The sequence below is a fragment of the Malus domestica genome, chromosome 06, assembly GCF_042453785.1.
Source record: "Malus domestica chromosome 06, GDT2T_hap1".
Lineage (NCBI taxonomy): Eukaryota > Viridiplantae > Streptophyta > Magnoliopsida > Rosales > Rosaceae > Malus > Malus domestica.
Window position 1 is genome coordinate 695,729 of NC_091666.1, and position 11,545 is coordinate 707,273.

The window sequence follows — 11,545 nt, forward strand, 5'->3', positions numbered from 1 at the left end:
TTATAAGGCACCCTATACCCTCTTCCAATTTGTAAACAGGTGCAACCTCGTCTTCGTAAAAGTAGTCGCATCGATCAAACCTCCAGCACAACTCCACAGCTCTTCGACTCGAATCATGGTATCGGGGCAATAATCCAAATTTGTTCAAATAAGATTTTTCGTATTCCACAATTTCCAGATCCAAACCCAATAAACTAATCAAAGCTTGAATTAAACACGAATTGGATGAAACCCAGAAGATGAAACGAGGGTTACGTATTGGAACAGCATGATAAAATAACACAAATAAAGGGAAGAATAGTAAAACCATCATCGGCCAGCTTTGCCAACAACAATAAAAGCTTATGGTACAGCAAACTTACCAACACCAGCAGAATTACATTTACAACCAAATGAATGGGAAGAATAACAACTCCGTAAAGCACAAGGTTCCGCTGCATTCTGATAGACGGGGTTGGTTCAAAGAGACTTGGTTTCCTTCCAATCATTTTGCTACAAGGTTTCAAACTTGTACCTTTATTCACCAGTGGTGTTAGATTGAACTCTCTCAAACAAGCGATATATCATAGTAGATCTCGACATCTGAGGTTCTCTCTCTAGGACAGCAATCACATCCTTAACAGATATACTACGAGCCACCTTCGTTTGAGGCACATTAACTTGGTTCTTTCCACATTTTCTAATAGTCCCGGCTACGGAAAATAATTTAAATAAATTAATATATAGCTCACACATGCCTAATGAGAATAATTGTCCAAAATATAGAAAGAAGAAAGAATAGAAAGAACATATAATTAGCAAAGAGAATGCAGAAGGTCTCAAGTTAGAAGAGAAACACCGCCAGCCTCAAGCTTCCGTGATATCCTGTCCACAGCCTCCACAGTGTTCAAAATTTAATGGGCATATAGCACTTTATATGCTTTTGTATTTTGATTATTTCAAACCTAGGGATATGCTTGTAAATGCAACTCAGGATATGCTAACTAAGGCACTTACATACAATGACTATTTAAATTATGTTACTTGTGCAGAACCAAGGTGACGCAGGGCAAAAGCGTTAAGCTAATGGCCATCTGTTGTAGTGGTGTCAAATCACAGAGGAAAAATTCAGGCAATAAATAGAAAAATAGAGATAGAAGGCAAAACTGAAGTTGGAATGAAGATACTTGAGTTCTAGGGCAAACGGGACCGAAAAGATTTTTTAATATGATTTTCTGGAATAAACTTATAAAAACTGCATGTACAAAGTGTCTTAATAGATTAGTTATACTAGGGCAATAACCAAAACACCTAATAAATCCTACCCCTCCAAAGTATTTAAAATGTCACATGACCCATGAGAAGGATAAGGGATATAACTTAGGGTATGTTTTAACGAAGGAATGGGTATGAGAAGGAATGGCATGGGATGAAGAAACCCCCCTTGGTTATTGCATACCTTCATTTTTCAGATATTGTCATACCCAAAATAAATGGGACCCACCTACTTTTTTCATTCCGGTGGTTGTTAATAAACACACGAACAAGAATGGTACCCATTCCTTATCATCTACCAAAACACAAGAGGCTAAGAAGTGAAAAAGAGAAGAAAATAACTAAAATCCCAAACTAATTAGAACCCTAGCCTAGTTGGCTAGCTGGCCCTATTAGCAGTCTTGTAAAGCCTTTTAGACGCTCCTGCATCACAAGGTGTTGGCATTCTCTACTAGCATCAATCTCATGACCCTTGCCAATATAACTCGTATTAGCACTGACACAGTAGTACAGTACCAACTATGGTGGCATATTCTATAGTACTTTGAATCTTGTTTGATGCAGCAGTCTCCCAGGTAATGACTATGGATGCTACAAACTATAAAATCAAGATCAGACATATGTTCAAGCTTAATGAAACTTACCAGCTGAAGCAACAGGAGTTCCACCGCTCCTTTTCTCTGCTTCTTGATTGTCCTTCATAGTTCTTCCTGCTGATAATGTAGGCTTGCGGTTTACATCTTTACCTGGCTGGGACCCAGATGCTACATCAATCCCACCTTCACGTTTTTGCCGGGCTTGCTCAGCCATAAGTTGCCATTTTGACAACATGTCATCTCCTCCAACAGCAGCTCGGGCAGCAACATTTGCTGCTGTTGTCCTCATTTTGTCATCTTCCTCTTTGTTTGGCTATCAAATAGAAAGTTACAGAAGATTAATCTCTCTTTAATCTCTCTATTTATTGTAGAGGTAAACATATAAATGCTGCGCAGGATTTTAATACCTTAAATGATTTCGAACGACCTTCATCTTTGTCCTTATCACCATCAACTCCATTGCTAACCTCAGGCTGTATGTAGTCATATTAAATACTTAAGAAAAATAAAACACACCTACACATAAAAAAATATTTTCTGTGTGTGTTTAGCACACTAGCAGTTTACACCATGGTTGCCTAGTTAGAATAGCAATGTAGGATGCATACAAGATACTCACTTCATTAAGCTTTCGAAGTTTTTCTGCCTCGGCCTGCTTTTTTTCAAATTCTTCCCTGGCATTCTGGTTGAGATTCATAACTTGCTGCCGAACATCAGAGGTAATAATAGTGCGGTGTCTTGGCTTCTCAGCATCAACTCTCTAGTGGAAGGAGATTCACTCAAAGTCAGGAATTATTATGATGCAAGAGAATTCGTGTTCAGCAGAAGGAAAAAATAAAAAAACAAACCTGCTTTGACAGTCTGATCAGATTATTTATTAGTCCCCTCATTCTTTCCTCCACACACTGAAGATTCATTTGTCTTAGAATTAGATAACATGGAAGTTTATCACAATAGAAAAGAATATAGCTGCTAGCACCTCACCAGTGACAAGCACCGCTCCACATCATAGCTTACACTTTTCAATCCACATTTGATCACTGCAAGACCCACCAGCATAAATTCCAGATCAATTTCCTTCGTTATAGGAACAAATATGGAATTTTAACATGGGAACTGTTATTGGCACTCCAAAAAGGTAAAATATGCCTTATACAAATATAAAAAGTGCATAATGACTTTTTGGTGTGCCAAGCGCCCTTTCAACGTCTCAATGATAAAAAGATAGATAGTGTATTAACTAATTTCTGCCAACTTTTTCTGCAAGGGATCCTTCTGCAAAATCAGCCTCTCTTCTTCTTCTTGCACAAACTTTCGAGATGCTTCTGAAGCTCGACTATCCTCCTTGGGCCCAGAAAACAGCTGCTCTTCCTCTTCCTGTTTAAATCAAGAATTCAAAAGGTTCTGAGCATGTTACTTAAAGATGGAAACTGTTCATTTAATTAGCTTATCCTCCATAGCAAGATGATTTGAAAGGACACAATACTGTACCCTAAGATTAACTCCACTAACAGCAGTCACATCATTCAGTTGTTCAATGCTTTGATCCAAAAAGTTCCCGGATACCTTTTGCTTCTTACTGAAAGAGATCCAAATGTGAAAGGGTTTAACAGAAAGTTATGTTGAAGAAGCAATGAAATCAATCATCCACAAGATACGACACAACAATATGGATTTATTTTACCTAGACGGAGGTGGTGAAGAACCAAGTGCTTCAAGAGGCTTCTTTTGGCCAACAGAAGGCTTTTTTGGAGGTGCTCTATTACTAATCCCAGCAGGAGAAGTTCCAGAGGGTATTCGATGGCCTAACTGGCATAAATAGATAAGTACAAAAATGAAAAGCCAATCAACATATCAAGTAACACATGATTTTAAAAAATACATACATTTCAGCACAAAGCAAATGAGGCAAAAATGGATTCAACATGAAATTAGTCCATCCAACCATTTTTTCATGTTACATTTAAGGCTGGGACTGATTGTGATGTAGAAGTAGAACAAGTAACCAGAATTTAGAATATAGACAGGGATTCCAGAACAGAACTAGAACTATGATTCAAGATACGATCATATGAGAAACACAGGAACTTTAAGACTAGAAGACAGAAAGAAATAGATAGGCCGACAAGAATCCAGAAAAAAGATACAGGATTAGAAACAGAACTGTTGAGAAGAAGATCAAGATGGAAAAGACTCAGAGATCAAGATACTTGGGGAGAAAATTTGTTTAATCAATCATTCAAGTCTGTCTATAGAACTACAAAGCACATTAATAACGTAATCCTAAATCTACTAGGAACAGGAAAGTAATCTTAATGCTATTACAAACTGGAAACTAAATAATATAGAAAATGAAGTTAAAACAATCCCATTTCAATTCCCTAACTCGTCCAGCATCAGAGAGGCACAATAAAACAAAATAATGTGGCCACAAAGCATATTGTTATGGATTAACATATAACAAAGCCTGCACAAGTGGATAAATTACAAGACACGGTAACAAAATAGATTAACTCTTGTTTTTCCACAATTAGTTTTAAATAGAGTACTACTTTACAGAAAACACATCATTAAAAACATAATAAGTCGGCAACACACCATAACAATGCATATTTAGCAGAGAACCATAGATGAGAAGAATGAAAGTACCAAGACGTTGGGATCAGCTTGCGTTGTCATGGAAGAAGAAACAGAATTCGGGGGCACTGTGCTTGTAGAAGATGAAGCCCCAATGCTTACAGATGCTGGAAACCCCATTCTTGAAGATTGCTTATCTAACGGCTCGTCCATTGAAATTCCAGGTGACCCATTCCCCTGCTCAAGTTTCGCAGCAGAAGTCAATTCCTGTGAATTAGACAATGGGGGTTTGTGCTGCTGCTCAGCAGTCTGATCAGTCAGTTCCTGTTTTACAAAAGGCATTGATGACAAAGGACCAGAATGTGGCTCTTTATTTGAGGATTGCCAAGGAGCTATATTCTGTTGTAAATTTGAATTATTTGTAAAGTGCGAAAGAGATCCACCCTGCAGTCTACTAGGGTCCTTCATCAAATTTTGCCTCTCCAAATTGGACACACCCATGACGTTCCCTCCCTTTGCTTCCCCACCTGACTGAGCTGAACCCATGCTTTGATGTTGTGGTATTTGCCTAAGTTGTGAATCATGAGGTTGCTGTTTGAGAGGCAATGTATTGATACTTGTCCCCGTATATGGGTGATAATTACCACCAGTACTTCCATACATGGAATAGGATGATTGTGGATACTGCAACGGTTGTTGCTGCTTATTAAGTATTTGCATAGGACCAGATGAGCGCTCCCTTTCTTGATTCCCAGCTACCACACTAGAAGAAGACATTTGGCTGACTTGCATTCCATGAGAGTCTGACTGACGTTCTGCCTCCCGCAGTTTTTTAGCACTGTTTTCAATGACTGAATGGCTTGAATCAGACTGCAGTTGAACTGTTGAAGATGGAATGTGCGATGGGTCTGTCGGAGAGTTGGTGCCTCTCTGATTAAGTGCAAATGAACGGGGATCAGGGAACTGTGTGGAACCTGCAGTTGCGGATGGCATCTTAGGAGACTGTTGCTGCACTGAAGCCTGAGGCAGTAACTGGTGTTTAGGACCTGGCTGCAAAGTTTTTGTATGCTGGTTTTCAGTTTATCAAAAAAGGATACATTATAACTTAATTCAAATTATATTAATTAAACCCATTATACACTTACCTGCGATTGTACTTTCATTACTGCCAATTTGAGCATCTGGTCCCCAACAACACTTCGAATGTGCCGAACAAAAGCGTCTTTTGAGATTTCATTATTCTAGAATAGAGACACAGTCAGAAACCATAAGGTTTAATAAAACACCCAACACCTTGATATAGAAGTGTAGGACCAACCTTGAGTTTGCCAAATAGAGTATTAAGTTGCATGGCCCTGTCTTTATCAAGCTGGGGCAATAGGACAGGTAGTAACAGGCCAAACGGTACTTGTTTACTACGATTCATTGGGTTGCTTGGCTGCTCGGTGATCATTGCCTGTTGACTGCTCATCCTCTGAAGCTTTAAGTACTGAGATTCGCTTTGCGGAGTAGGTGTAATGTCCTGCTCCTGATTGGAGACGGGAATTTTTCCAGAAATCGGCGTGCCAGTTGTTTCAGGTACCTGGAGGGATTTTTGTTCTGCTTGCCCTTGTTGAAGATCACCTTGGGGTTGCTTCTGGGACAAAGAAAAGTGACTAAGTTCCTGTGAGGCATCACTTTTTAGCTGCATATTTTCAGCAACAGATCCTTGTTGCTTTAGCTCCATTTCATATGAATGCAGTTCTCGCGGTTGTGCAATTTTTTGGTCATGTTGCATTTCGCATGCTGTACTTTCATCCTGACCAGTTGTTTGGAACTGTGGTAATGGCTGACTAGAAGTATTATTGCTTCCTTGAGACAAAATCGCTGCATTATTCAGTTGCACACATTATTATGGGTATGAACATATGCAAACTCCATGACAATTAACTAGAGATTACAGGCGCAACAGTTGAACAAACTTTTCAAATCACTTCTGATATTTTAGGGTCAGAAAATGCCCAAAATAAATTGCTAATGGTGTAATAAGTAGAAGTTGAATAGATTGACAAAATAGAACTAATGGTCAAGGTACATTAATATCAGTGTCAATGGAAATATTGAAGGTTCTACACTGAAATATTGACATCATGAATCATCAAGAGAGAACTAACAGATATTATTAAAAACCTGTGGACATTTAAAATAAAGAATCAAATGATGCTTACCTAATTAGTTATCTATAATTTTTACCCAAACATTTAGATGCATATATATGAACTTTACATGATTTAAGACAAATACAACGAACAATGGTAATCCTTGTTATTCAGAAAATGTTTCTTTAGGTCTATAAAAAAGTAATAGAAGTCAACATTTTACCTTGCATGGTGTTATCTTAAGACATCCCCAATTTTTTCATGTAATTTTTTTCATCACCATCTTTTTTAAAAGAACATTAACTTTTTTCTAAGTGAAAAACAACACATTAATACTACAGAAACTACTGGAATCCCTAAGAACGTTGTTCCATCATCGTTTTTGAACTATCTGTTCAAAATTTGAAACATGACGAATGAACTTCTAAAAGCTATGATCTCATAATCTTTGGGCCAATCAATGTAAATAAAACATTTGGTATGGCCACTGTAGAGGCAAAGTTCAAACTATAGCAACTTACTTTATTTTAGGGAAATAAATTTAACACACCCTTTTTCTCCCCATGAACACCCTGCTTATTTGTGGCGTTTGGACCAAATAAAACAAAGGTGAATCAAGGGGCAAATATAACCAAGTGTGTGCAGAAGGAGAAAAGGGGAGTGCAGAAATCATTTCCCTTATTTTATTGCTGGATAATACTCTCTCCCATGAAAAAAGTCTCTCTGTCCAAGCTCATTTATGACTCCTAAGCTTTGCCCTGATACCACTTTGGATTATAGTGCTTTAACTTGTCCAAGCTCATTTATGTTTGCTGATTACTAGTATTCTTTCAAGTAGTGTGTTGGGTAATGCAGATTTGTTCTGTTCTTTTCTTTATGTTATATAGTGCATTCATGTTATTATGAGTAAAAATTTCCGGTGTTTTTCCAAGAATGTTGATTGGCTTAAAGAAAAAGAACCTTGTTCTGGATTTTTCATTTGATGATTATAAAACAAGGGTGTTGTTATTGGCACTCCAAAAATCTCACAGTGCACACCAAACTTTCTATATCTAGGAAGAAAAAGTACACTTATGAGGAGTGCATGAGTTTTTTGGAATGCCAATAACATCACCCTAAAACAAAAGTGAAAAAGAATCATACTTTCACTCAAAGCGGCTTAACTTCAAGGTCTTTTGGATCTTGGGAAGTAACTAAAGAATGAATTACTTTAGCTGATTACTTTTATATTCTTAAGACAACTTCATTAAAAGTTTGTCTTTTTTTCATTTCATCTTTTAGAAAAGAAAAACAAAACTTATTTTTATATTTGAAGTTAGGTTAAAAGAACTATCTTGACCAATCCAGAGAAAATCTGCATCATTTATTCAAAATATGATTCGATCCTTCCATGCAAGTGCAACCCATAAGAAAAGTCATAATTCCAACATGGATATGGTGTTTCGGAAAAATAAATAAATAAATAAATAGATAAAAGGTGGAAGCTCTAAAAAACGAAAGTGTTTTAATCAACAACTGGGTATGAAATCTATAAAATATGCACCTTAATGTCTGGCCAATTACATAGGGCCCTAGATAATCCAAAACATACTAATTCAAAATAAGTTGTCATAAGTTTAAGTTCCAGGAGTAAAAGTGAGATATAGAAGAAAATTTAAGAGGCATTGCTGAGAGGAGTACAAGATGAGAATTCCAAGGTATTGACCTTATTGGACACTGACAGAAAGATGAAGATGTTTGGTTTCAATTTTCAATTGATAACCACTTACTGTAGAAGAACCAAGGATCCAAGTAGAAGTAAAGATGGCAAGTTACGCCAAATAGCAAAGGTAGAATGAGGGAGAAGAGTAACTTTAACTCAACTCTGTTGTAAAAAAATGCTTTCTCCAGGACCTTGTTTTCGATAGACTATCATGACTCACAATTAACCAAGCACAAAGAATAAACAAACAACCAAAACACCACACACAAAAGAAAAGGCACACACCATGAACACAGAATTATAGTGGTTCAGCCAAAACTTGCCTATGTCCACTCCGGTGATTACTGAGATACTCCACTAGTATGAAAGCCCCTTTGGTTTACAAGAAAAAACCCCATTTGCTGTCACAAATCCAGGTCTTAACATATCTCACCCCTCACACTCTCTCAAAGTGTTTCACTCTACTGTCATCCAAATTCCTAATCTATATTGTACAAGGAAACTTAATCTTTCCTAAATCTTTTAGGACAATCTCTGCACCTAGCTTCCCTAATACAATCCTAAACAAATTAGGACACTAACATTCACAAAACAAATTCCTAACAAATACAGACCCAAGTTTCGGTCTACAATTTATGGGGTCTGCACAAAATAAAAAATGGAAATCAATACTATCCTTCCTAAGATCATATTTGAATAACTCGTGCCGAACACTATTAACATAAAAAGAACCATGCAAGCAGGATCAATTAGAGCGGAAAATCTGACCTAAATTTTGTTCCAAGAGATATAAGAATCAAAACAAAAATCAAGCGGAAAATTGAAGCTTTTCTATCCAATCCAAGATACTCGTGCTTTCCAAAAGACGAACACCAAAGCTAACAAATTATGAAAAGCAATAAAATTGTAACAAAGTGTTGAGGGTAATCAGCAAAAGGTGTATGATTAAGGTGTTTGAGTGAGAAATAAGGTTAAGGAGGATACCGGAGTCGGAATCAGATGGCTGGGAAGCAGATGCATCTCCTTCAATGTCCCTATTGAGGGCAGCCTGGAAGGCCTCCACATCCGCCCCCGAATGCATGGTTTCGTCCTTCGCACAATTCAAACCAGAAAAAGAAAAAAAAATAAAAAGCTTCAGAATTTAACATATGTGGAGACTTAAATTAAGAGCTACAGATGTGACAGAGACAGAGAGAGAGAAGAGAACCTCATCGTCTTCGAGCAGCTTCTTCATAATGGAGGGGTCCATGATGCGATTAGGATATATGCCGCTGGTTCCCCACTAGTCAAAGAATCAAAACCTCTCTCTCTCTCTCTCTCTCTCTCTCTCTCTCTCTCTATATATATATATATATATATATATGCTGTTAGCACTGTGAAGGCAATCGAGCACGGCCACAAAGGCAACCTGTAGATTTAGAAGAAGAAAAAGCAAAGGCGTTATCGAGAATAAGATGGTCATAAAAAGACAAGCAACGAAGCAATTGAATTGGACCTACAACGGATTTACCTCTTCAATTCAGCAAATGTTGATATTTACAGCCACATCAATCAAGCATCGACTATCGAAGAAGAAGAAGAGAAGGAGGGAGGGCGGCCGGCGGGCTGCGTAACTGGGTCCCACAGCTCGCTGGTGAAGAACTGAACAGAAGAAATCAAAAGCAAGGAAGAAGAAGAAGTGAAAGACAAGAATTCAAAACACTGATTCTATTGAATTGAAGGGGGAGGAGAAGAAGAGCAAATCAAAAGGAGGAATGGAGGAGTAGGACGAGGAGGAGAGGAGAGGGCTGTTAAAGAGTTTACACGCGGTTGGGCTCTGGGTCTCACAGATGGGCCGGGGGTTGGCTTTGAAGGTGGGCTATGGGCTGTTGCATTGAATTTTATTTTATGGGCTGGGTTTGGTTTTTTTTGTTATGACCGGGTAAAAACACCGGTGAAGTTGAAATTCGTCGCGGTGACTTTTGGACGGATCCGATAGGAAACAAAGGTTTTTAGTAGAGTTCATTGATGCAATGTCAATACTGCTCTTTTATTTGTTTCGTGGAAGTGCTTCAGAGTCTATTGTGAATTTGTTTCGTCATTGTGCCCATGTGATTTACTTTCGGCCTGCTAGTCTCTTGGACCTACGATCGAGTGGATATGACAAAAATTTCTTACAAAAAATTAAATGGAACTTTAACGAAAATCTACCGGTACTGTTCATTTTAACGAAAAACCACATTTTTATACTAAAAAGTCAATCCTGGTAATATTCACTTTACCTTTTATTTTGTCTTTATCATTAAAACTCAAAGTTTTCAAACTCTTTTCATTAGTTTTCCTAAAATTAGGAACTTGATGTCGAGCGAAAAACGCAAGATAGGGTAATGTTATACTTACTATCTATTTGTACCATAGTTTTATAATCTTAGATGGCATCCAATGTGGAACTTTAGATGGATAGCCACATTATTTAAAACAATCGATTTTTCAATTTAATTAGAAATTAAGAACCCAAAAAAAAAAAAAAAAAAAAAGAAACCCTAAAACCTGTGAAGATAGCAGCAGTAATTGTAGTGAAGAAGATTAAGAAAACTTTAGAATTGTAAAGAGAGAAGAAGAAAGACTTTCTGATGTATATTCTTTTTCATTGTATTGAATTACATCTCTTACATCTTAGTTATATATCTATGACTTACTCCACAAGCTAGTATCTCAACAAACTAACTACACATTCTAACCACCAACAGATCCTAACAGATTCTAACATCCTTATAACTGCCCTTGGATCTTGTGACACTTGTCATCATCTAGGCCCTTGAATCTCTTCACTTGAATTCTCATCTTTGGGTTTGTTTACACTCTTACAGCCCCCTACAAGCTCATGCGGAATGGAACTGAGCATGAGATTGCCACAATGCTGCTGGAACAGAGGGGCAGACAAACCCTTCGTGAGGACATCAGCAAATTGATCAGCAGATGAAACATGTTGCACTTTAAGATCACCCCTTGTAACTCTTTCACGGACAAAGTGATAGTCAATCTCAATATGTTTAGATTTGGCATGAAACATAGGATTGGTGGATAAAGAGATAGCTGAGAGGTTGTCACAGTAAAGCATCGGTGCTTGAGGAAGAGAGATGTGGAGGTCACAAAATAATTGTCGGATCCAAGCTAGTTCAGCTGCAGTGATAGCTAAGGCCCTATATTCTGCTTCGGTGGATGACCGGGACACAGTGTGTTGCTTCTTCGATGCCCAAGAGATAGGATTAGAACCGAAAAAAATGACAAACCCTGAA

At 37.7% G+C, this 11,545-nt stretch overlaps 1 protein-coding gene across 2 annotated transcripts; it reads right to left on the reverse strand.

Moving 5' to 3' along the window:
- Nucleotides 1-256: 256 nt before the first annotated feature.
- Nucleotides 257-10,042, reverse strand: LOC103436717 (transcription initiation factor TFIID subunit 4b). 2 transcript variants are annotated; one of them, XM_029104345.2, is made up of 15 exons: nucleotides 9,778-10,042; nucleotides 9,475-9,675; nucleotides 9,252-9,357; nucleotides 5,746-6,293; nucleotides 5,573-5,668; nucleotides 4,500-5,495; nucleotides 3,535-3,659; nucleotides 3,342-3,429; nucleotides 3,092-3,227; nucleotides 2,835-2,890; nucleotides 2,699-2,755; nucleotides 2,470-2,610; nucleotides 2,258-2,323; nucleotides 1,899-2,163; nucleotides 257-692 (listed from the first exon to the last, which is right to left on the reverse strand). In XM_029104345.2, the coding sequence occupies exons 2-15, from the start codon at nucleotides 9,514-9,516 to the stop codon at nucleotides 517-519; spliced, it is 2,898 nt and encodes a 965-aa protein (XP_028960178.2). In that variant the 5' UTR covers nucleotides 9,517-9,675; nucleotides 9,778-10,042; the 3' UTR covers nucleotides 257-516. The 2 variants fall into 2 exon arrangements, with proteins under 2 accessions (XP_028960178.2, XP_028960179.2); XM_029104346.2 differs by having other exon boundaries at nucleotides 4,500-5,477; nucleotides 9,778-10,041.
- Between the last annotated feature and the right edge of the window lie 1,503 nt (nucleotides 10,043-11,545).